Below are 26,618 nucleotides of genomic sequence, written 5' to 3'. Positions count from 1 at the left end.
AAACTCTTACCTGAGGTAGCTGTCTAGCCAAGTCATCACAGATGAAGTGATCCCACAGTATAGCTGAAAATTTAACTGAATAACCCATCAAAATCAGAATAGAGATCTTACCAAGTCCTCCAGCCTCTAGGTTGTGAGTCCTTTTTGCTCAATAGAGAAGCCTTAAAGATTTATTTCCAGTTCAATACACCATGCAAGTGGAAAGAATAGTAGAAGACTTCTCTTTCTTAGCCAGGTTACACTGCTAACTCATTGCATCACCAACACAACGTACAAAAGAAGTATGCTTAGGCGTTATGGCCTCTTATAAGCTCTGCAGTGTGACTATTCCTGCAAAGAAAATTATTTTGCCTGGTTTAGATTTAACTGATTTCAGAAACTGCAAATTTATCAACAGTTTCCAGGGGCTTAAATACTTCTATGCCCTTAAACTTAATTGAATTTGTCATTATTGTTATAGACAAACGGCTTATAGATTGCATTCACTTATCTGACAGGAATTGTAAGAATAATTACTGTTGGAAGATGAAGAAAAGCTATCACTTTCCTGTTCACTGTACATAAACAGCATTACAGTAGAAATTATAATAAGGTGCAGAGCTGAAGAGTTCTGCTGAAGCTATCGATGAACAGAACAGCTGGGAGTGATTAATAGCAACTACATAGCTCAGAACATGAACTGATGAGAGAAATCCATGTCTGGCATTCACATGGTTCTTGCTTCAAGTTAAATTTTTTTCCCTTTTTAGTGCTACAATTTTTACTAAGTTTCAGTGAAATCCTGATCCTCTGCAAAACTTGGCTGAGAATAAGTGAAGTATTATTACAGACCAAAGCTATCAGTCAATTTTTTTTTATCCTGAACTAACACTTTCACACTTTGAAGAAATTCACACTTCCACTTATAACTATCTGCTTTCTGCTGCTACGAAGGTAACTTTGCAGACGTGGGAATGGTTTTAAGAGCAACGACGTACTACCTCGATAAGCATTCAAGCAGACCTTATGAGCATGAAGCAGCTGCTGCTGTAGCTTCAGTAAGAAAAGGACCAAATTAGCACAACACTGGGTCAGTATCCTTGCTGTTATTCAGAGCTCTTGTCAAAAATAATCAGGTCAGTGCTGTACTGCTGCTTGAGCAAACAGTGAGCAGAGAGACACTGAAGCTACAGAACGGGGGTTGGGGGGACAGATGACACAAAGCAGATGATGGGGAAGGGTTACGAGTGGGGAGATCCCACCGTCCTCTGCAGCAGCCTTCAGAACTGGTGAGGGGAAGCAGAGGAGTTTATGGCATTTTCCATTGCTAAAGCTGCAATTCTACCAAGGATTAAGACAGCACGCAAGCAGGGCTCAGGCAGCTGTCCCACACGTTTTCAAGGGCGCTGGTTTCACATCTGCTTTGACTGGATGTTGGAGTGTCTCACATTAGCACAATCCATTAGCTATTAGCAACTGGATGTATTTTCTAAACCGTAGAGGGGGATGTGTGACATATAGGATAGGCTGGAAGAGAGAAAGAAGTACAGTAAGACAATGACAAGAAACTATGGTGAAAGAAGAGGGACAGTAAGTGCAGATACAAAACCATAACCATTAAAATAGACATTAAAGATGGCTATAGCACAAGCAGCATTTCTGAGGTGCTCTAATTATATGCTGGTTTTGAAATTATGCAGGAAAATCCATGCCACAGCAGATTGTCAATGGATTTATAATCATTCTACAACCACTCATTACTAGCTCAACATAATGAGATAAAATACTAAAGATTTGTTTAGTTTCTTAGTAGTACATGGAAATTTAGAGACACCAAAACAGGCAGTGCACTCGTCAAATAAATGCTACTAGTGTTTTTCAAATGCTGAAAAGGATGAAGCAGTTGCTTAAAGTACAAGAAAAGGAAGTAACTAGAACCGCCAAGCCCTTACCTTTTCAAAAAAATACAAACTTGCAGTTTGTTTCTTTTTTTAATACTAATGATCCTGACAGAATCTACAAGAAGTCTAAGTCAGTCAATTGCTGTGCTTATTTTGGGGTGCTCTGCCATTTTAGATGTTCCATTTACAGTTCATTTGCAGACAGCAGAAGATTTTCAGAAGAGAACTCTTAAAATCCGGATGCATATGTATTACTGCTCCCAAAGTTCCAGAAATATTCCTAACTGTATACTGTATAAAAACTTAGTTTCCTGTGCTTGCCTATATACTTCAGCTGCTTTAGCCCCATCTAAAATACACACAAGACTAATTGCATCAGCAGATTACTTTCAATGAGCCAGAAAGAATCAGATAATTTAAAACACTCTCTACACAGTTCATGGAAATCTGAAGATACAGCCTTTCTTCAAGGATAAATTACTATTTTGTAGCTCAGTGCAAAATACTAATTTCCACATCATATGCTTTTTACACAAGCCTTTTAGCCTTCTCCCATCGCAATTAATATCATTCTGTTCAAACAAAGTAGCTAAAGCACTACAACTTAGGCTATCTCTACACTTATTACAGCTGCATGCACACTCAGAAGCCACGGAGCATGGCTAATATAATAGCCTGATGAAATAAAAATCTCTTACAATATACTACCTCGGGTTCAACACCATACCAACTCGGCTTTTGAACTGGAACCATCTCACTCACACTGAGCGCACAGCATGCACCTGCCTGCAAAAGGCATTTCCCTTAAAGAAAGGCAAAAAAGGGAAACATATCTAGGGAGATATTTCAGTGTCCAGAACACAACTGGTACACAAGCCTTGCTGAAGTCTTTACCCATTTGAATCTTCCTTTTTAACAAATTAAGAGTGGGATAGGATTTAGCATTTGAAAAAAGCTGGGAAGCAGCTTTCAGGTTGTGCAAAAAGGCTTCAAGGGACACCATCATGCAGCCCTCAAGATCAGAAAAGCTGGTTAAATATACTACATAACTGAAGAGTGATTTTTAAAAAGTGAACAAACAAACCAAACTACAACAACAACAAAAAAGGGGGGGAGGGGGGGGCAGGGAGGACAGAGAGGGAGCAGGGGAAGAACAAGTAGGCCAAGCCAGAGCTACTTACAACCTTTCAGGAAAAAAATCTGAATGAGATGACGCATTTCATAAAGTCTGCCTGCACTTACTTTACTGTATTGGTCATGATAATGGTTCCAGCTTCAGGACTAATAAAATTACCATGTGGGGGAGTGCTGAAAGGAACAGAACTGGGGTTGTATTTCTGAAAGTTTACAGAACATACCGTCAGGATTTTCTAAACACAGAATCAGACGTTGCTTCCCTGTCTTAAAACTCCTTGGCTGCGTAGCACTGAAGTCAGATAAAAAAAGCTGTCAGCTCAGCTATCACTCACTATGCTTTAGGGTTTGAAATTATCCCTTTTCATGCATCCAGGAAGGCTGCTGTTCTAGGCATAACAAATTACGGTAAATTGAACTTTGGATTCCAGCACTTAGCTGCTTATGCAGGCAAAACAAACTGATAATCTTGAAAGGAGCAGGTATAACAGTGTCACAGACTTTCTAAGACTCCAATTCTGCCAAATACTATAGAATCTTCTTGATCTGCACCATCCTTCAGTGCACACAGGAAAAGCTGGCTTTGCCCACTCTTCAGTAGGCAATGAAGCCTACAAAGCACTCTGGCTACTGCCGATATCACGGAGACCACAGTGAAATTAGAAAATGCTTATTCCAAAATAAGCTTACTACTATGAAGTGTTTAAAACACAACATCTCAATTACAGTGTTTTTAAATAAATTAATACAGAAGGCATTGTTAAGCGTTGCATATAAATGTTTATTCAATTAGGAGCTGGTCTTGCAAGGTCCACAGCACCTATGCCTCACAAAGGTAAAGCAAGTCATGCACTCTTGTGCAATTCTGTAAGTTTATGCTCTTTAAAATTAGATAGCAACGCTAGGCTCCCATACAAAGAACATACGGAAACAATGCTGGATTAAGGGCAGGAAGTACAGAAACTACTGCTTAAGAGTCTCACCCTTTGTAATGTGGTACTGTAAGCAGCCGATCTCCCCCTTCTCAGCCACTGCCTCAGATTACCAAAGTGTTCACAGCGAGTTCATTCACCTGAGAAGAGCTCTACAAGACTACTCTTGACCTTGGGTTTCTCACAAATGACCTAGTAACACACATAGTGTAGCTGTCTTGCTAGTACAGCTCTCTGATATTTGACAGCTTTTTGGCCCCCTACAAGAAGAAACACAAACAGATCTACAGGTGTACTCAGGGCCCAGCGTTCACCAGTATTGTTCTTTTGTGAGTTAGAAATAAGATTTTATCATGGCCTTCACTTCAAGCAGTGGAGGAACAATACTGTAAGAAGCGAGGAAGTGGATGCTGATGGAAAGCAAAACATAACACTACAGATTTATTAATAGGCTGCAACTTCAGACATTACACATGTACAAGTTAAACAGGCACAGAGGTAGGGCAGTAAAATTCAAACACAGGGCCCATCAACAGCTCTCAATGTGTATATATTCACAACTCTGTGCACGAGAGGTTAAGTGGATAGAATGGTTCGGGTGGGAAGGGCCCTTTAAAGGCCATCTAGCCCAATTCCCCTGCCATGGGCAGGGACATTATCAGGTTGCTCAGAGCTGCATCCAACCTGACCTTGAATGTTTCCAGGGATGGGGCATCTACCATTTCTCTGGGCAACCTGTGCCAGTGTTTCACCACTCTCATCGTAACAAACGTCTTGCTTGTATCTAGTCTGAATCTACCCTCTTTTAGTTTAAATCCATTACCTCTTATCCTATCACAACAGGCCCTACACAAAAATTTGTCCCATATTTCTTACAAGCCCCCTTTAATTATTCACTAGGAAAGGAGCTGAAAATTTGAAACATGACATAACAAACAAAACATAATGACCTACAGTGCAGGCCTTAATTTTGGCAACAAGTCCAGGAATCTCACAAATTGACATCTGTAAGAGCAAATACTGAAAGCCATTTATTTTTTAATAGGAACAAGATATATGAATGCATATAAACACAGATGAATTCAATGTATTAAAAGCATTTGCTCTAAATACTGATTAAAGAGCAAAACAAGAGAGATTCAATAATGTAGAGCACCTCTTGAACTATCTACACTCTGTTACCTTAACATATTTCCCCAGGTATTCATACCTCATTTTTAAATTGTAACAGTTTTGTAGTAGAGGTCCCATAGTACAATTAATACCTAGTTTCAACTAATGAACCATACACTGCTCATAGTTTCCTCAGTACTCCGTGGCACAACACAGCTAGGATCTTGCATTTTCTCAGGGACAGCGAAGTCATGAAATCTCCAAAGTTTATGGACAATCTGGGATCAAAACAGATACCAGAACAGCAGAAAAACTCATCTGTGAGGCAGTCCAGGACTCTTGTAAAATCCTAAAAGTCATTCAAAGGAAATCTGTGTACTGCACACCTGAGCCAGTTGTTAACTGCAGGCTGGCTGGCTGGCTGCTTTGCAGAGGCTTACATCTCCAAACTGTTACAAGTCCAAAATCTGGAGAACGCATCAATAACTACACATCAGACAGTACTAACCAGACTACAAACGGCACACAGAAAAACCTTTCACAAAGTGACCTGCTAACTGATTTGCAGAGGGTCACATACGTTTTTTTCCGCTTAAAACAAAACAGTTTATTCTCAAACTGGGTTTCATGTGCAAAGATAAATATTTGTTTCCTTCAGCTTAACAAGTCAGTCAAGAAGCAGAGCACTGCTGGCAACAGAAGTCTGCTTAGCTAGCTCTACTTTTATCCTCCCTTTCCACTTCCTCAGTGACACCATCCCAGCTATAAATGCTAGTTCTCTGACAAAGCTAAAACAAGGTTCTACAAATACAGGTGAAACAGCAGTACAGCAAACATTATACATCAGTGACACAAAAGCCTGCCTTGAACTGAACAGTGTATATTAGTACATTTTCATTTGCCACCTGAATACTTACAAATGATTCAGTTGTCTCTTCTCTAGCACTGAAATTAATAATTATATCCACGCTATACTGATTCAAAGGAGACTAATAACACTACCACCAATCTGTACACTGGATTTGAGTTCTTCAGGCATGTCTTACTGGTTTAGCTAACAATTAGACATGAATCTAGGGGAAGTGTCCCTAATTAGCCTACTAAGAAACACCAAGATTTCTGCTAACAGCTTACTACAGACCTTTCACAAAATCAGCTGTCAAGAGAGGAAAACATCAGACCTATGCTTCACACCTTGCTCCATTCTAGTGTTCTGTGTTAACTTCTCCAACCAAAAAAAAAAGTTACTATCAATGCAACAATAAAACCTGACTCTTGACTCAAAAACTTAGTTCTACAAGTGATTGTCTCAGCCCAGCAGAGCGCAGCAGGCATATTCTGGATTAGATGAGCCAGTCAAACCCATGGAAATTCAGCCCTCTTCGCTTTGCCTCCTCAGTCAAGAGAGGAACTGCATCCATCCATGACCATGCATATGCCACAGAACTACAAAGATACTACTTTTAAATATTTCTGAAACAGGAGTTATGCATTTTTCATGAAGGGTAACAAAATGCATCAACAGTGCTTTCTATTTCACTCTGCTGGTTAATTTCGCAGTTGCTGTCAAAAAGAAAACAAAATCTCCTAGAGTCCACAGTAAAGATAAGGGCTGGGAAACAAAATTAAGTCAAAGGGACACAGCATAGAACCAGACCTCTAGTTGGTAGCTCATGCCTGTGGATGTGTTTTGCCATATGGCGTCAGCAGCCTTACCAAGCAATGAATCATATTCAAATTAACAAGTATTTTCCTACGAGTTTCCGATCTTTGCAATGCTATAGCTGCCACGTGAATGTTATGCAATCGCTGAAAAAGGGACTGTGCTCACATCAAGGAAATTCGACCATCATGAGGCATGAGAGAGCTGAACCACACTACATAAACCTGGAAGTTATTCTAGGGAAGGAGATATGATTAAATTATAACTGCATTACTGTCTACTAATGAGCTCGAGCATTGAATTTAATTGTTAAAGAGATATTGCAGAACAGTGGAGTGTCTGAGATAAAAAGTCAGAAATACCAGCCCCTGTGGTACTGCCTGATTGAGGAGCATGAGAACATCATAAACCCGTGTTTCAGTTTTCCAGCCTGAAGCACAAATGATGGCTAGAAGCGCTGGTAAAAACTGCATCTTTTACTAAAAAAAAGTAGGGCTTTTTTATTCATTCAGTAGTTTTTACATTATTCACTACACATTAGCATAATCCTGAAGAAAGTAGTTTCCCAAAAGGACTTTTTAAATGTAATGCAATGTTTTTATAGAGAAGGCTTAGGTTTTTCATATTCACATTATGACAAAGCAAACAGCATTCTAACTTACTGCACATTAATTGAAGGAGATGCAAATAAGCTGATTCAATTTTAGAATATAGCACCCAGACCTTAATTCTCCTGGGCTAGCTGAACAAAAAATAGTAAGACTGACAGCAAATTTAGCTAAACTATACACACACCTAAAATACTGATGCTGAAAAATTCCACAGCATTTGATTAAATAGCTATATAAGAAATTTGGAAGCAAGTTTTATACAATTATTTAGGGCTAGTAGCACTGCTCAACATTTTCTGCAGAGAAATGAAACAGTAAGTTCTCCACTTGAAATAAAACAGTAAGGAGAACCTGCTTCCCCAAAGTTGCAGCACTGTGAAAAGTCCCCTCTTGAAAAAAAACACAGTACTTCAGAAGGGACATTTGCAGGCTACAAGTACCTGCTTAGCTTTCATCTATCATCCCAACTAAAATCAAGGTAAGTGCAGGCGCAAAACTAAATTCAAGATTGAGTACGTATAGCCAAAGTCTCAAAAAACAAATCACAAACACTGGAATGGCTGTTTTCAGGTTTGGCTACGCGCTCACAGGAAAATGCACTGCCTTACATGTGCCCTCTTAATCTGAGGCACAGTCAGCTGATCTCAGGAATGCATCCAAAATATTATATGGGATTGAGTCAATCACTTGCCTCTGGGGTGCAGAACTCCACAATGAAGTCATGATTCAGCCACCTCGCATGACCTTAATTTCACCTGCGTTTGTGAAGGGCAATTAAAAAATACAAATCGTGTTTAAAAAAAAAATTCTGGTGAGATTAGTGAAGTATGAAGTTCTGGGAAGTGCAATGCCAAAAACTTAAGAGATCAGGTATCTATTGCCAGAAATCAAAAAAAATAATAATAATCTCTCTTGTTAAAGAGTATTACTTAGGAAACTCCAAACATGTGGCCTTGTACAGCACCACTGTGGTTCAGTTCAACTGGATCTCAGGTTGATCAAAACTGGTAGTCAGCACCTATATGGAAAAGAAACAGAAAACCCTGCTCCCTTTATACACAGGTGAAATCAGTCTGGGCAGGTTGGTATATGCAAGAGTCCTCTCTGACCCTGCAGCCGACTCTCTGGTTTGCTACTGTTTCAAATGAGATCTAAACCTGAAGGTTGACACCTGGAACATCAATTGTTGGCAACACTGGAACACTGATGCGGGACTATGAAAAACAAATTACTGAAACTGAATACCCTCAGCCTGATTCTACACTGGATTTTGGCGCTTCAAACGCCTCTTACAGCTTATACTGATTAAACTCCTTACAGGAAGGATCTTTGTCAAACGTTTAGATGGCATATCGTTAATAAGATGCAGTATTTTATTATGAGTCAGCTGCGCTTTGATGCTAGACAAACTACTTGCTGGCCTCTATTTATGCAGCACTGTAACTTCATTAAAAATTCTGCATATTCATGCAATTATCAGTCCCCCTCTTGCTAAATTTTCATTGTCAATATGGATGATACCCTGTTACATACACACACGTGAAATGATTACAAATGATTACAGAGCTTTTCTAAACTAGTATAACAACCTTTAAATTGAGCCTAGTTATCACAACAAACGACGGTGATCCGAGCCAGAAAAAGAATTCGGGTTCAGTATTCCCTCCCTGATGGGGGGCAGCCCCTGCCCAGGAGATGTTCCGGCGGGCACTGGCACATCCCCAGCAGCCGGGGGGGTCTCCTCTCCGCAGGGGGCTCTGCGGCCCCCCAGCCCCCCCTCCCCACCCGCAGTCGGGGCCTAATTCCTCCAACCACGCCAGAAGGGCGCGGAACCGCCAGGCCGGCGCCCCCTCCCCGCCCGCCGGGCCCAGCTCCGCCGGCCTCTCGCTCTTCCCCGGCACGGCCCCCGGCCCCTGCCAGGCCTTCCCGGGGGTACGGGCAGCGGGGCGCCCTGCCGGCCCCACAGACACCCCCTACCTATACAGGCGACGGGGCCACCCATAAACCCCAGGGGTTTAGGTATTAATTCTTGTTGCGGCCGGGCCCCCCTCAGCGCGGGGCCGGGGCCGCTCCCGTCGCTGGGGCCGCCAGCGGGGCCCCCGGCCGGCCGCCCCCCGCCGGGCCCCGGCACGGCCCGGGCGCGGCTCTCACCATGGTACAGATGGAGGCGAGTCTCCGGACCGTCATCAGTATTTCCATCCGCCCGACGCGGCCCCGCGCCCCGCGGCCGCCCCCGCTGCCGCCGGCGCCATGTTGGGACGCAGCCGCCCAACTGACAGCGGCAGCCGGAGCCGCAGGTGGAGCAACGGCCAAATGGGGCCGGGCGCCGGCGGTGCGGCGCCCAAATGGCTCCGGGGGCTCCCCGCGCCGCGCCGCGGGGGGTTCCCCCGCCTGCCCACCCCCTCCCCCTCCCAGCCCCGCTCACCTCCCCTCGGCCCCGGAGGGCGGGACGGTGCGGGGTCCCCTCGCTGCGGGGGCCCGGAGGGCGGTGTGTGGCGGGCCGGCATGGCGGCGGCCCTCAGGGTGACGGCAGGGCAGGGCTGCGGCTCCCCCCGGTGGGGGCTGGGGACGGCGCGGGGCGAGGCTGCTTCGGGGCCTCGGTGGAGCGGGAGCTGCGTGCGGCACCGGCGGGACGGGAGGAGGGCGCCGGACCCGCAGGGATGGGGCTGGGGGGCTGGGGGAGGCCGCCAGGCCCCCAGCAAGGGAAGGCGCGGCGTGCTGAGCCCTGCCTGCCCCCCGGCCCCGCTAGCGGGTGCGAGCTCCCGCAAAAACGGGGTTCGGGACGATGCTCGGCGGGACGGTGGGTTTGCGCCAGGGGGTCCCTCGGCTGCTCTGCACCGCACACCCCTGCTTCAGCAAAATCGGAGAAGGGGCGCTTTCAGAGCAGGGCGCTGCGAGGGACGGCGGCGGCCGCTGTAAACCCGGGGAGACGGGCAGTGGGAAGTGCCGCCAGGTCGCCGTGCAGCGCTGCCCGCCCGGCTACCGAAAGAAATACGCGTGGGGGACCCGTCCCTCGGGAAGCCAGGGCTGGGTAGAAACGTTTGCCATCCGGCTGAACGAGACCCTCAGGTTTGTGTCCAGCCTGGAAGGAGCCTGGCTCGTATTTCACCTTAGCTCTAAGCGGAGCGCTGTGGGAGAGCGCTGAGGCAGGTGGCTAGAAGCCCCCGTTCAGGCTGGCCATGAAGCACACCGCCAGCCGCGGCACGGCCCTTCCCACACACCGCCCCTTGCTCCAGCCCTGACCTTGTGGGAATAAGTGCAGGGAAGGGAGGCCAGTTCAGTTTCCAAAGCACTAACTTTTTTATGAGGCCAAGATGTTTCCATTCTATTTGAGTTGCTCGCCTGCAGTGATGTTCTCTTACACGCATTGTACTTTCCACATCGTCTACTACGGGCTCCCAAGGGAGACTATTCAGCAACCTAAAAAAAAATCGTTATATACTAAAAGTGAAAAAGGACACGTGCTCCTTACAGGGTTTCCATGAACGGCAATGCAACAAAATTAGCAACAGGAAATACAGAAATAGTGGAATGTGTACAGTGTTTAACTAAACTGAACTATATACTTTAAATTATTGCCTCCCTTACAGCCCAAAATAGAATCAAATGTGATTTATCATAGCTGTCACAATAGCATCTGAGGATGCTTCCTTCCCTTTTGGCCTCAGGATCAGAACAACTTTGTGCTGGGTACAATTATGGTGCTAAAATGGCAGTCTTGTCCCCAGAAAACATCTTCCAAGGTTAGTGCTAAAGCACACGGCTGAATTTGTAATGCATTTTACCCAAGATGGGGCTCTGTGCAAGGTGAAGTTGCAAGCACACAGAGAAAGGCTAGTTCCTCATGCACATCACATTCCGTTCTGTTCCTTTCTTATCTCCCGCAAAGAAGCTTTTTATTTGCCTTTCCCAACTATGAGAGTATTTAGTTACCGGGAGCAAAAAGGTGGTTAAAACACTACTTTTGTTTAGCGCAGTGTGAGAACTGGCCTTTGGGCCTCAAGTTTGCAACAAACAAAGATGGTCAGACAAAGCTGCGAAGATCAGTCTGTTGTTTGGAATACATTCAGGAGTGGGGGACGTGCACACGAGCCACTAGCTACGAGTTTTATCACAGCATCTGCCAAAGCGACCAGCATTTCCCCAGCACCACATTTAGCATTTCTACTCAGAAATGAGCTGTACTTCTCCAGCCATGTCGCCAGAATCTCAATAGACTGTACAAAAACGTCTAAGAGAGACTGGAGGCAAATGCTAACCATTACAAATAGACTTTTAGAAGAAATCGCTTTTGCCAGTGCTAGGCAGAAGGGGAAAGAGTGACAACAGTCAGCTTTTCCCCAGCTTGCTGAGACCTTAGCAAGGTCGCTCTGTCTCCACTCAACTGTTACTCACTTTGTAAAAAATATGAGGAATAATTATCTCCAGTTTTTAAAGCAATTTGACATCCTTATATGAAAAGCACTACGGTAATGAAAAATATTTTTATTTTTAGAACGCATCATCTCTGAAGATGTGTAGGAGTGCCAACAAAAATAAAAATAGAAAATCTTATAAAAAACATAGCCAAAAGCAACATAGACCAATAAATAAATATGAAAAAAATTTGGTGTGGAAATAACATAATCTCTGTGCAGCATGCAAAGGCACGTATCTTTGCATGGAGCAACCCAAGGAGTAGTTAATGAAATCTCCAGAATCATCCAAATGTTTTCAGAGTTGTTCTGAGTTTTACAAACATTCTCCCTCTAATTTAAGCTATTGTTTTTCCAAGAGAATTTGAATTTAAAACATGGTTTTCTTAGCTAAATATAAGTCCATTGTGCACAAACAATGAAAATCTCTTTTTAAAAACAATTCTTATTCTACATGCCAAGGGTTATACAATCTCAAATAGTGTGAATCCTCCTGCACGGTTTCACTTAGGCAAAAGACTTCTGACAATCTAGAAACTCAGATAAGGATCAGAGTTTAAAACCTCTGGCTTTGATTCTGTATCTTGAATTCTTTCAGAATTAGAGCCTAAAAGTTATGATTTGGGGGATGGGGGGTGGGGTTCGAGTGTGCAGGGGGAAGACAGGAGCTTGAGAATAGATTTAAAACTTTCGGAGAATATGCTGCTTTTTTGTTAATTCTACAAGCCATTCTCTCCAGACAGGTATTTCTGCACATGGTGGAAATGAGCTTTGGTTAGAAGCATGAGAAGCCTGGGTTAGTGCATAAGAGATTTAGACTGAACTGTATTAGCAAAGGAACTAGAAATTGATTGGCCTGCTTCCAAGATGCAGTCTAAAACTGCTTGCACATTTGTTTTAAGCAACCAGAAGCAATCACAGCTGCCAAATGAAGCAGTTCAACATTTCCTCCACCACTGGTCTTTCGTTCCTGCCCCCACACATCTCCTCTCTTGTGTCAGCACCAGCATCCGTAAAAGCACATGGTAAACAGCTTTTCCAGTCTGTCCTCACACAGCAGCTGCTCCACGCCCCTGATCGGTTTGGGTGCCCTGCTCTGTGCCTTCGCAGCCCTCGCTTTGTTTTTGAGATGCAGAGAACTGCATGCCATACTGGCGACAGGGATGCTTCCAGGGTTTATTCAAGCAGCAAAACGCTAGCCTATGTGTCCTTCTCCATTCCCCTCCTGAGGATACCCAACATTTTGTTGGCTATTTTTGCTGCTGTTGCACACTAAGGTGACTGTGAACTGCCAGTGCTGACTCTAAGGTCTCTTTCCTACTTTATGAGTGCCACGTGCCAGTTCAGCACCATCTAAGCATAGTTAATATTCTTTCTCTCTATATGCATTATCTTACATTTATCTAGACTAAAGTTCACCTGCCGATTTTATGTGCACTCACTCACTTACGTGAGATCCTTCTGGAGTTCCTCAGCACTGCACAACTTTTGGTTACCTAAAAGGACTTAACTTTTGTTTCTGCGGATTTGTATTGCCTTTCTTTTGGAGCAAGCCAGCAGATCCATATTCTTCTAGAAATGTCTTTGCCCATGTAGAATATTCTCCACGAACTTACTTAACTTACCTGGCTTTTTTTGCCTGGGCTGAAACTCTTCTGGCCACCTAGAAGCTGATAGATATATTATTAATTGTTTTTATAGGACTACTATTGTGATGAATACTTTTATATTACTCACTAACACATGTTTTTAATAGCAAAAGCTTACAAAGGTTCCAACATCCCACACTTAGAGAGGTGAACAGCTACGTACTGCTGCTAGCTAGTCCCCAAGTTTATAATGTGTCTAGCTCAACAACACATTTTGAAGTGCCCTGTTAACTGACCACAAGATTTTGAGCATTTTCCTGTTCCTCCTCTCATTTTGCCTGTTCTTACAAAACTTGTGTGAAATTAAAGCACCCTGGTAAAGAAATTTCCTGGAAGATATTTTTCAGTGTTTGTGTGTTTGCAAAAATCTGGAAGCAAATTTACCCTGGAAGATTTGAAAATCGTTCACATAAGAGCCATATCCCAAAAGACACATGACCTGGCAACTCCCTCCCAGTACCATGTGCTGTGTAGCCCTCCAGACATTTTGTTCCACCTCTTCATCAGCTGACTGTCATGATGGTCAAAGTAATAATACTTGGTGCTAACACAGCAACTCTGCTTTTAGAGAGGAAACAGGGCCTTAGAAAAATGACACATCCATAAATCTTCTGAATCTCGTGCTTATTTCACTGGATTGCTGTGCATCAAAGCTGGATTCTTCTAAAGCCTGTTCACACTCAGGCTGTCCTCCGTGATGCCAGCATGGAAATTGAGATCATTTGACAACCTGGCTGCCAGTGCTTTGGGAAGGGGTAGTAATCTAGAGACCAACCTGATTTCCCATCCTTTTGTGCTAGATCACAACCATATCCCTGGCCTCTAAAACCTGTTTGGGAGAACTCGAGTGTATGCTGCGATTGAAAGCAGCGGCATGAAAGCAGCTGGGCAGAAAAAGTCTTTTTGGTGGCTGCAGCCTCTACGTAATGAGCCATGCTTGCCTTCTGCCTGCTAGGAGCATACAGAAGACAGGAAAAATCTGCACCCTCAGGTCTCCATGATCTGTGGGTCGATTAGCTTGCAGTACCACCTTCCATTAATATCCATGTCTCCCACACAGCGTGACAGAGTACATGTCTCAGAAGTGTGCTGCCTGCACCAGGCTCGCCTCTTGCCACTGCTGCCTAAAGCTTCTCCTGCCCCTTGCAGACCTCTTCTGAAAAGTTTTTCAAAGATGAATGCTCTAACTATATTTTCTGTAGTTTAATTTACATCTGGTTTATATTATTTGCAGTTTTGCTTTATCTGGGTCATTCCCTCCCCACTACTCTTCCCTTTTTCTTCCCTCCCCATTATCCTTGAGAACTGAGAGCTGATTGTAGCTAGTGTACGGTTACATGCTGTCATCCCAACAGACCTTGCAGCCGCCAGCTGTCTTAAAACTGCACTGTGTTTTCTTATAGAAGTCATTCTTTCTTCATTCCCTCTGTCTGGCTCACCCCACTGAAGGATACCAAGTCCTTCCCAAGTCTGTCGCCAGCCCTGAATTCACTTTTCCATGTTTGGAGAAACTTCAGTGTCCCAACCCAATGCTAACCCACATTCCAAAGGGCCATTAAGACTAACAACATGTATAAACCAGCAGATCAAATGTGTCCTGTAGGATACATACGTGAGCTAGTATTTTGGAATAACCCACAGCTGCCTGCAAACCACGGCAGGGGGTGTGGGGGGGAGAGTGCTTGTTTTCCTGAAGAGGAGTGTCCCATCAGCTTCGGGGCTCTGAAGGGGCCCAACTGCAGGACACAATAGGACAGGGAGAAAACAAAGCATGGAGCTGGAGCCAATTGAAAATGCAAAGAAACTAGACAGGCAGAACGGGATTATTCAAAGTGGTGTTGGAGCAGAGCATGGGGGTGGCTGTACCTCGCTGAAAACGCTGCTGTGATGACTGTAAACCAGAAGAATCTCGGTTTAGCCAAGAGCCAAGGGACAGCAGACGGAACAGGCGGTGGGAGATAACCGGAGGGGGCTGGTGGGGCACGCGGTGCCCGGCTGCAGGAATGTCGCGGATGCAGTCCCGATTGGCTGCGCGCGGAGGAGTCAGCTTGCACGGGGGCTGATCAAAAAGTTCCCTCCTGCTTTCCAGAGTTGCTGTCTGAGCAGAGGCATCGGGCAGAGGAGGCCAGTCGCTCTAACGTTCCCCAGGAAAGCTACTTCAATGAAATGAGAAGGCTCCTCCATCCAAGGATATACTGCCAAGAACAGACACCGAGACGCTGTTTTCCTTCTTTTCTCTCCCAACTCCTACTGGAGTTGAACAGCTCTCACTTCTGGCATGCGTCTCATCTCTCAGGATACTATGTCACAGTATTCCACTAACTTTCTCTTGCTCCCCATACCAGAGTATCCTGTATTAGACTGCGTGCCCAACAAAATCATCAAGCTCGTGGTACTGGGTGGCAGTAGCGTTGGCAAGACAGGTAAGTCCACAGGTGTAGTTCCACGCTTTTTCTTGCTGCTTTATTTACGAGCTCATATGCAGCTCAGACAGTAGAACCAAGGCTGTAAAAACTCTTATCTGTTGCATTACTTTTTTTTTTTTTTAAAGTGCACTGAATAATTTGTGAGGCAGATTTGCCATAGCTCTGTGTGAACAGCCAACAGGAGGTGGCAGTTGAGAGGAGAGGGCACTTGTGTTAGTTGCTCCATACTCACAAATTATTCCACCTGGTCTTGTGCAAATTATTTAACTGTGTCTAAGTTTCCACAGCCCAAAAATGGGGCTAATCATTTTTACGCTCCTGTTGCAAATGTTTTATGCTCTGTGTACAAATAACAATGTACAAGATGTGTCTTCCTGTATTATCCTTCAAGGGGGAGAAGAGGGTAAAGCAAGCACTATTGTATCGTTCATGATTTCAGAAGTTATTAAGGCCAGATCTGTTTTACTACGTCTGAGGTTCCATGGGACTCAAGTAAAATGTTTGATTGTTTTGGATTTGAAGCAGCCACGTTTTCATCCTATTTTTAAATAGTTTGTTGAAGATAACTGCACAGTCAGTTTTACTTAATAGTGCTAAAGAGCTGACCTAGTATCTACTGTGAAAAAAAATGTTATTGTAAATGAAATCTATGATAGAGTTGCTTGCAGAACAAATCCTTTTGTTTAGGTATTAACTAAATGGTTTTGCAAATGATTAGGAATCTGCTAAGATGAAAGCACTACAGGAATATAAGTTACTGTTGCCACAACAGGATGTAATCAAGATCAAGAAAAAGGAAAATGTTCTCATCCAACAGTGTAAGAAAGCACACAGGTTAAGGTGAATAAGAAGGCCCAGGGCGCTGCAGCATGACCCACGTGTGCAGAATGCATGCAGTTTGTTAGTTGGATGTGATTAGGTATCACAAATGGGTTTCATGAGGAGGACTGAGGATTATTAAGGCTGCATTCATCAGCCTCACTTATTATAAGACACAGAGGTCTTACATTTGGTACTGGGATTAGTTTCAGTTTACTGACTTGTTATTCTTTTTCTAAACTATTTCAAACCAAAGGTCAGATTGTTATACCTGCAATCCCAACAAACAAACCTCCGTATCCTACACTGAATAGCCACACTGAATCTAAGTTGCAAAAAACTCTGCATCAGGTATAACAGTCTGGCCCCAGATCTTTTCCTGTGAGTGCTGAGAGAAGCATTTGCAGAATAATCTTTGAGCAATTCAGAGATTAACTTGGTTTCATATTATACTAACTTTTCCAGTAAGATATTATGTGTTCTGCAAAGATTGATTTTGGTTCACATTAAAGGCCCATATTTTTTTCATTGTTTTACAGCCCTGGTTGTGCGCTTTCTCACAAAGAGATTTATTGGAGACTATGAAGCTAATACTGGTGAGTCTGCTTTCTACTGCAGTACTGCAGATAGCTTGAAATGTACTCTATTTTGTGACTGGTGCATATTACAGGAAAGCCAAGCAGTGTTAGATGTCCATAAGGTGCATATTTTCAGTTAATAGCCTCAAGCTATGAAAGCAGTAAATCAAAGCTTCATTATTTATGATCCTTTTAGCTATTTTTTTCCAAACTTGATGGAAAAGGATCAGAATAAAAGGTTTGCTTGGGGACATACCTATACTAAAATGCAGACTCAAGGAACAACGTGCCTATTGACAAAACCACAGAAACCCAATGCTGCTCTCTCTGCAAGTCCAGAGAAGCCAGAGGAATTCCAAAGTGTGTAAAAGGCACTTCAGATCCTTTTTTCAGTGGCTTTTATGACAAGGCAGATTTCCAAATTGAAATCTTCTTTTTGTAAGATAAGCAAAGTGACCATACAAACTGCTTCTACTGCATTTCTTGTTTATTCCTGACACCTCAGAGGATGTGTTCGTGTGACCTGTTTAATTCACAGCCTCTATTCCAAGGAAGTGCCAACTGTATTGGCCAGTGTTGTAGAAAGGATCTATGTACACCATGCTCATACCTACTAGCACATCCCCAAAATAGGCCACCTCACAGTTTTTGGTAAAGGACAGGATTCTAAGCAGTGATCACTTCACTTTGGAGATGCATACTGAATTTAGAATAATGAGTTAGGAAAGGAGATGTCAGTACAAGACACCTTTGATCTCTGCCTGTCTGATGAAATACAATCTGAAAAGCTCCTCCTTACAGCTCCCTCTCACTGACCCTAAGTAACCTTGATGGTTGACTGCCCTATTTCTCTCTCTTCTCTTTCATCTCTTCTATGGGAGACTGTACATCAAGTTAGACTTCTGAGCTTTGCAATGGATTGCTGCCAGAGACATTGCTGAGAACCACATGCTTTTCTCATTAAGCTACCAGCCCAACAGCCATGCTGTAGATGAAAGAAATATGCCAGAAATAAGAAACAGGTGGCAGTGTATTTGTGATCATTCAACCATGCTTCTCCTTCAACTGAGTATAAGGCAGAGCACAGTCAGTATCCAAAAGTACCTGCTCCTTTTTGTGCAGTGCATTACAGAATAGGAAAAGTAACATTGTCTGGTCTTGGTTCACGGTTGGGTAGTATCTCCCCTTAAAACAGTATCTTTTCCGCTTAAAATCTGATCTGTTTTTTTTAAAAAATATCTTAGAAGGGCTAGAGCACCTCAGTCAGTATTAAAGCATAATATGATAATGTTGGCTTCAGCTGCAAACTTTGCCATACTAAATTCCCATGTATTGCAAATGTTTCTGTGAGCTAATTCTTTTTCACTGGAATAAAACCACCTGTTCCGTGGAACCAAAGATGAATTTCAGAAGTGATGGCATTATTGTCACTGACTGACTGACTTCCCTCTTAATCTGAATTCCATACTCTGAATTCCCTCCAATAGATGGGATTTCTTTGTGTTTGAGATGAAGTGCCTTGTTTTAGATGCTGCAGTGACAATTGCATTTGGATAAGGCTGAAAGGCGATAGAATACAGCTGTGGATATAGCATTTCTTCACAGATCCATGTATCTTGTATTAAGTCCTCAAGAAAACTGATGATGGCATCAGTCTCTGAAGCTGTCCTTATCACAACCACAGATAGTTCATAAGATCAAAACTTAAGTTTTAATTGTCACTTAACCCGCACTCCAGTAACAAAATAAAGTTCAAACCCAGAATAGGAATGGTTTTGTTAGAGCTGGATCAGTCCTAAATGGTTTGAACTAGCACTTGGCCCTGAATATGTGTCATTCAGAACCAGAAGTCAGATTCAAAACGTCCAGTCTTTGGGGATTTCAACCAAACTTTGTACGGCTAAGGTCACACAAATCCCAAAGAGCAACTGGGTGATTTGTATATAGTCACTTACTCTGCATCCAAAACTAGAATGCTTTCCTTTTTTAAAAGCTTTCAGAAAACTGCAATAGGAAACAGCTCACTCCTTTTACAGACAACACCTGGATATCCTGGTTTGAGATTAAGAATATATGCAGTCCACATTTTAATAAGTTAACAATATGGATTGAAAACCTGAATGGGATTTATGCACCCCACTTTGACTATTTGATTCAATATAAAGTGCCACCTTTCCCAGGTACCATCCTAGGAACACATTTAAAACATCCTTTACTTAAGTAACCAGCCACACAGCCACTCTGGTGCCATTCACTTTTCTATAACCAACTACCTACCATAAGCCTCAAAGATCTGGATTTTGACAGCTCCACTTTGCCTTTATGTACTCTTTCTTTGCTACAGTCACTCACTCTCATAATCTTACTTTTCCCCCAGGTGCATTGTATTCAAGGAAGTTCACCATAGATGGGGAACAGATCTCTCTGCAGGTGCAGGATACTCCCTTTGTTTCATTGGAGGTAAAACATCTGCTCAGTGCATTAGTGCTTTACCACACAATTCTTGTCTCTTGTTTGTTGCCAGCACTTCCATCTGTAACTCACTCCACTTACTGGCAGAAAAATACCTGGGCTCAAACCCAAATGAAGACTAATGGGGTACCTTAAGCCCCACCAAAATGAGCCCTTGAAGAGGTTACATCAGGCTCCTTTAAGAGTAAATAAAAATTAACATAAATCCATTTCAAACACATTACTGCATCCCAAGCCTAAATAGCAGTAAAATCCTAATCTGGCTTGTTCCTGCCAACTACCTGATAATTTTATTTCCTGTCAAATGGTTTCTGTCCCTGCATGGCAGAAAACTCACCTGCCTAGAGGCCCAGCTGACTCAGCTTAGACCATTCCACACACCCAGAATCTGCCTTCTCTAGAAAGCTGTTTCTTTCCAAAGGGACAGGCCTCCAAGCAGTTGTATTTCCAACTAGGGTGCTTTTCTGTGGTTTCCGTAGGTGTGTTTTTTAAATTGTTTTATTAATTCTTTATTTTTAAGGTGTTAGCATTTATCCACACCCCTCTTTCTATCAGTATTTTAGATATTTTAGATTTAATATTTGACTAGGAACCTGTTTCTAGAAATATTTTTCCAAGCAGGATTTAACATTAAGATGTCTTTTTTTTTTTTTTTTTCGGAAGATCTACTTCACATGTGGAACAAGAGGGTGAAAGTAGTGTCAAAGCAGCAGGAAATGCAATGAACTTTATTTTTACATGAATGGTGGAAATCTCATGAGGGTAATAATTCCTATAGAATAACTGAGAATTCATGATAAGATTAGGTATGCTCTTGTCACCATCAAACCTAAAGTTCTAGGTTTGGCCTTAACCTCAGCCTAAGCTGAGACTTGGCCAAAGATATGTCTGGATGGGAACCCCACCTTCACTCACCCTCTTTCAGGCTAGCCCTGCAGAGCTTTATATACAGTGTTTTGTCTGCACAGACCCATGTGTGCATGGGTTCATTTCTGTGCTGTAGACCTGCTTTATCCTGAGTTTACAGGACAGGCTAAGCAAAGCTCCCACAGCCTCAGTTTCCGTTTCCATCTTCTCTGACGACTGGAAGTAGATTTACGGGGAAAACTTTGACAAAGTTCCACGCTCTTTGCTGCTGCTGGGGGTGCACAGAGCAGAGGAGAGGACCCCTCGTTTACTCTGGACACTAAAAAGCAAACAAAAGCTGCTATGGAAGCCCTCCAAATATTCAAGTGGGACTTAAAAGTACAAAGGCCCTGTGCCAGCTTGCTCAGAGAGGACAGGCAAAGAGCAGCTGTGGGTGGTGATTAGGTACAATTGGGACTGCCTGATAAACACTTAACAAAGGGAATCCCCTCTCTCTTCTGTCCCAGTGGAGAAAGGAGGGCGTGAAAGAATTTAATTCCCTCTTTCACACCAGATATGTTTATTTTCTAATTTCCCTGTTTTAAGACTGTGCACTATAGTTCTGTGACTGTAGCCAGAGGTCCGCAAAATTTAGTAATGCCAACAGCTGAGGTTTCTTAGTTAGCAATGATTTTTATTTAGTTAGGAAGGAGCTTCATTTTCTTTGTCCCAGTCAAAGGTCTGTCTTGTTTCAGTAGTTCCCAGAGACACACTTATCTTAGACTGTATGTCTGTTTGCATCAAATGATGTATCTGAAATAATTTGAAGGAACTGCTCCTGAACAGGCCTTGTTAAGACTGAGAATAGGTTGGATTTTCTGTTAAAATCCTTAAGGAAGAGAATTTCTTACACTCTGCAGGCTGAGTATAGTGTTTCTGGAGGAACTCATGTGGAATCACTCGGGATTCCAGCCACGCTGGAAATGTTAATATTTAAGAGAGAAACAGAAGCAAACAGATAACTGGTTTTGTTAGGTGATTCATTGCTGCTTGGTCTACACATGGCAAATGACAGTGTGTTTCAAAATTCATTCTAGAGCAGAGATTTCCATTTTAAAAGTAGCCCATTAGCCTTTGATTTTCCTGAATAAAGCATTCCGTTGGGGATTATCCGTAGGTCTCACTACTGGGTGGGCCTAGCTGGAGTAACTGAGAATTTCTGCTCATTAAGGCTCTCTGAATGTACACCTTCTCCAAAAACATTTTCAAACGCTTGCCAGAGCAATTAGTTCTTTTTCTCCATGAAAGGAGTTTGCTGGTGAAAAGAGGCTAGCAGGACATGAAGGCTGGCTAATTATCTACAGATTGGATACAACCCAGACACCAACAGTGCAAATTGCCCTTCTTCCCACAGCCTGCCCTGTCCTGGTTTGAGTTTGCTCTCATTAACCTTATAAACAAGGCTGCTAGGAAGGATCGCTCTTCATTCCATGTGCAACTCTGTTGGGTTTTGGGGTTTGAGGGTTTTGAGGAGGGAAAGGAGTGATAAAAGCATCTGTTAAGCCATTTCACTGCTAACAGGATTTAGCATTACTGTAAGCAGGCAAGGGCAAAGAACTACTAGGTATGATAAGCCCATGTCTCTATGGGCAATATTGAAATATTTGCAAAGGGCAGTGAGTTAGCAGAACTCCTGTTGAAAGCCGTAAGCCTAATTTATACTCTGAGCCTTCAGAAATCCTGCTTCTTTCTCCTCACAAAAGACCCTTGACAGTAGTCCTTTTTTTATTGTTTGATCTATCATAAAGGAACTGATCAGTTTTAATCATTCTTTTCCACCACTGTTTCCTGAAGTTAGGCTTTATGATTCTTATTTAGGTGTCTAAATAAAAGTGATCTGTTTTGAGAGATTGCTGAGCACATGCAAATTCTGTTAAAATGAATGTGAATGGCAGATACATGTTCTATAGATAGATAATGGAACATAAGTTCTAATAGTCTTACTGAAGTTGATGAAGATTTCTTGAATAGAATTTAGCAATAATAATAATAAAAGTTTGAGCTCCCCCTAAAATGCACAAAAGCCTCTAATTCCTACCAATTTCATCAAGAGCTGAATACTGAATATGCTTAGTGCCTTGATGGATATGAAAGAAATTACAAAGTTCCAGAAAGCCTGTAATAGTGACAGGAATGTCAGTTCTTACAAACCAAGCATACTGGCAATAACTGCAGAGTGATCTCCCTATCTGGTTGGGTTACACACCAGCATGGATAACAAAGAGTAGTGGATTAGCTGAAAATAGCTTCATCTTGAAAAATGAGCTGATCTCTCTTCCAGCCCCACAGCATTGTATTCAGTTTTATATTCCCAACAGTGGTGATTGCTATGGCTGTCCGGGTAGGAGTGGTGGTGATGGACTGAACAAACAAAAGAATAATACAAATGCAATGCTGCTCTACAAATGAGCAATGAGATTTCACCTCATTTTTGGTTCCAATAATAGGTTATTTGTAACAAATGGCTTTTTTGAAGTAACTTTGCCTTTGACTATCTGGAGACCTACACGGCAGAAAAACCTGTCAGACTTCACCAAACACAGTTAGTGAGAATCCCCATGCATGGAGACATTGAATGCTGGATTGGAAAAAGCCCTGAAAAAACACTTTGGGGGACAACCGTTCGCTTGCAGTAGTGTGACTAGCCTGCTGAATTTTATAATGCTCTTACCATTCCCATCACAATTTTATCCACAGTAAAATCACGGGTTTCTGTCACACTGGTTTAGTACAACAGAATACAGAACAAACTTTTCAATATCAGTATTTTGGTTGTTTAATTTTTAACCACTTTGCTCTGAGCCCTCTCTACTCCACATTAATGCTTACCTGTAATATGTTACTGACACAGTGGAAATTTCTCCTCTCTCTGGTACATTCCTCGGCAGTCAGAGGTGTCTGCCTGTACACCAAGAAACAGCCACACATTAAAACAAAGCTGCGAGTAGCTAACAGTGCTGTTTGACTGTTTGCTCTGTCTGCTCCCTATTCTCAGTTTTCTAATCTCACACCTCTTGGTTTTGATGGCAGGATGACACTGACAGCATATGCTGCCAAGAGCAGATAAACCGTTCAATCTACTGGGCAGATGGCTTCGTTTTTGTTTACTCCATCACAGACTATGAGAGCTACCGAGTCATCCGTCCACTACACCAGCACATCCGCAAGATTCACCCAAATGCTAACATTCCCCTGCTTCTGATGGCGAACAAAGGAGACCTCCTGCGAGCCAGGCAGGTGTCCTCCAAAGAAGGGCTCCAGCTGGCCAGTGAACTGGGAGGTACTTACTATGAAGTCTCAGCCCGGGAGAACTGTGAGGGAGTGCATGAAGCCTTCCAGCAGCTTTGCCAGGAGGTCAGCAGGATAATTGGGAGCTGCAATGGAGAGAAACGAAGAGGCCTCCACCTTGTCCGACCCAAGTCTCCAAATATGCAGGACTTAAAGAGACGTTTGAAACAGGCTCTGACTTCCAAAGGGAAATCTGCCACTACACTTTGACGTAGCCTACAGAAATTGTTTTCCACAGCCCTGAAAAAAAGGCAAGAAAATAAGCTGGTAATAAGGGGCATCGCTGAAATTCAGCAATCAGGTTGTGTGAGAGGCCTTTTGATTTTGTCTTTACATCTTCCTTAAAAATCCCATGTTCATTCAGCAAAGGAACTGACAGAATTTGTTCTTAGGGGCAAGAATTTAGAAACTGTGATTTAAAAAATAGATTGTCCCAAATTATTTCCTTTTTGAAAAGGACACAGTCAAATAGTTTAAGCTTAAAATGTGGATTTTATTAATAAAAATAATTAAATCCCACTTTTAAGAGAAGAGACTTATCTTGGGGATGATTGTATTCCCAAACATAGGCAACAAGACATGAGGAAAGTGATCTGGGCTATACTGAGCAAGAAAAAATTACCAAATTTGCTTAGTCACAAGACTGGAAAATAAAGGCAAAAAGTAAATGAAGAGCACAAATAGTGAAAAGCAGTAACTGAAAGCTTTTAAATTGCAGCTTTGAAAGTGTTCTCAGCAACCTGGTGAGAGATTTGTTCATATGCAAGCTTCGCCTTAGTGTCTCTTTAAAGGGAGGGTTGTTTTTTTTTAAATCACTATTTTTTCAGATTATTTTTCTTTAAACACATGTTGACTGTTTCTGAAAGTGTTTATATGGGCAAAATACATACTTATAGCAGCATTTTGTAGTCAGTTTCTCAATGGCATACTTCTCATTTTCCTGTAGCTTTCCTACATGGTAATGAGAGAGGAAGAAACAGAGAAGGGTGGTTTAAAACCTGCAAAAAAATGGACTGTGTTAATCAAGAGCAAGAAGGTGACCTAAAACTATGTAACTTTTTTTCTTTCAAACTAGTTAGGTTTCAAGTTCAAGATGCTGTTTTAAAGAAACAAGGCCTTCGCATAAAGTATATTTAATTAATCAGATTTTTTTTTTTTTTTTTTAAGAAGAAAAGGGTTTATGATGCCTGAAATTTCTGGCTTCAGGAATTCGTCAATTTGTTATTTGCCTTAAGAACAGACTTTATCAATACCTCGCAATGCATCCAAATCACCAGTCTATCAACACATATTTCACTGGCAGCATCTCAAAGCATTGTGTCTCAGCAAGTACAAAGGGATTTGAAGCTGTATCCTGTGAGCTGGCCTGTTTTATGGTAGCAATAACAACGACTGAAGCATCCATCATTCTAGTCTCAATTACAGTGGAAAGAAAGTGGGTTGGACCATGTAAAAGTCATGATGCAACAATCTTTAAACAGACCATATGAGCAATTCACAGGACCATGAAATGAAGTAAAGCTCAATGATTTGCACTCAGGAATACAGAAGGGGAAAACCCTGGTCTGATGGATTTAGAAAAATATGCCCAGCTGCAGTTTCAGCTGTCAATACTGAGCTAAATCAACATTTTACTCATTATGAGCAGCAAATAGCTCAGGGCTTGAAAACGTATTTTCTATTTTTCTTATCCCTGTGTTAGACAACTCTACCCATGATTTTCTTTATCACTTGGATTTGCTCTATCTACAGCTCACTTTCTGTTTTATTTATTGTTTTCCACAGCTGGTCATCTGAGAATGTCTTTTGTTCTGATTAATTTAAAATTCTTCTATTCACACAAAAGAACTGCACCTTTTTTTAAAATTAGTTTCAAGTAGTAGTAGGAAGGGAAAAGGAAAATTAGATCATCCGAAAAGGGACTCAATATCAGAGGATTTCTACTTTAGCTTATGGTTAAGTAACAATTTCATGTTTGAGCCGTGTCATTATTCATTGCAGGCACTTCGGTATGACATTTATTAGCATAGAATTGCAGTATTTTAAATTACTAATACCATAGCTCAAATATTGAATCTAAAGATTCAATAACATGAAATAGAGCAGTTTGTGAGACACACAAACTGAAAATTGTTTACATTGGAAAAATAATCACCGATTTTGAATAACAATTCAATATTTTACTATCCCAGTATTGTATAACAATGGCTAAATTTGCTGAAGACAATTTGCTGACAACATTTGTTTTCACAAAAGCCTAAGAGAATTAGGTATTCTAGCTTGTTAAATTTGTTTGCAACTTACTCTTTCAGATCGATTCCTTTCTTATTTGGGAAGAATGTTCAACAAATTTCAAACCTGTCAATGTTTTATTTTTAACAGTGATTAATAAAAACATGCAAGGTCTTTCCTGAGTGCTGTATAAAATGGCTCCTTTATATCTCACATCTTTAAATGTTCCTTGTTTATACTAGACTAAAAATATATTTTTTTCCCCTTCTTATAACCTTATAGACCCTGTACACACAAGTATTCCTACATTTGTACTCCTACAAAAGTAAGTATTCCCACATTCCTGCGGCACTAGTGGGGGAAAAAAAAGAGTCTACATTTTAACTAAGGCCAAAAAATATTGAAACATTTAAGTCTTCTCCTAAATGCTAACACGTGGTAAACATTTATTCTGCTACAGAAACTTTAGTATTTCCTTTGTTCATTGACCAACAATACAA

General features: G+C 42.2%; 2 protein-coding genes across 6 annotated transcripts in view; one reads left to right on the top strand and one right to left on the bottom strand.

The window, feature by feature from the left end:
* The window catches only part of LOC121097281 (ubiquitin carboxyl-terminal hydrolase 12-like), a 33,446-nt gene extending 22,938 nt beyond the window's left edge, over positions 1 to 10,508 (bottom strand). Inside the window, exon 1 of one of the 5 annotated variants that reach the window (XM_040614091.1) lies at positions 10,443 to 10,508. Coding sequence is in view for 2 of the 5 variants with exons in the window: in XM_040614089.1 (XP_040470023.1) it covers positions 9,485 to 9,532 (48 nt within the window). In the remaining 3 variants the exon portion in view is untranslated. Of the gene's footprint in view, positions 1 to 9,484; positions 9,652 to 9,758; positions 9,777 to 10,442 lie in introns of those variants that run through there. The other 4 variants (XM_040614093.1, XM_040614089.1, XM_040614090.1 and 1 more) reach the window with 4 other exon arrangements.
* Positions 10,509 to 15,480: 4,972 nt separating this feature from the next.
* Positions 15,481 to 26,292, top strand: LOC121097282 (ras-like protein family member 11A-like). Its single transcript, XM_040614094.1, has 4 exons — positions 15,481 to 15,820; positions 17,182 to 17,238; positions 19,598 to 19,680; positions 23,629 to 26,292. The coding sequence occupies exons 1-4, from the start codon at positions 15,676 to 15,678 to the stop codon at positions 24,094 to 24,096; spliced, it is 753 nt and encodes a 250-aa protein (XP_040470028.1). The 5' UTR covers positions 15,481 to 15,675; the 3' UTR covers positions 24,097 to 26,292.
* The last annotated feature ends 326 nt before the right edge of the window (positions 26,293 to 26,618 follow it).

The sequence above is a fragment of the Falco naumanni genome, chromosome 14, assembly GCF_017639655.2.
Source record: "Falco naumanni isolate bFalNau1 chromosome 14, bFalNau1.pat, whole genome shotgun sequence".
NCBI lineage: Eukaryota > Metazoa > Chordata > Aves > Falconiformes > Falconidae > Falco > Falco naumanni.
This window is presented reverse-complemented; position numbering and strand designations above follow the sequence as displayed.

Excerpts from the sequence above, each read along its gene's own strand:
- LOC121097282 (XM_040614094.1), top strand. The coding sequence starts at position 15,676 with ATGCGTCTCATCTCTCAGGATACTATGTCACAGTATTCCACTAACTTT. Across the intron at positions 15,821-17,181 it reads CAGTAGCGTTGGCAAGACAG|CCCTGGTTGTGCGCTTTCTC; the intron begins GTAAGTCCACAG and ends ATTGTTTTACAG. Across the intron at positions 17,239-19,597 it reads AGACTATGAAGCTAATACTG|GTGCATTGTATTCAAGGAAG; the intron begins GTGAGTCTGCTT and ends CTTTTCCCCCAG.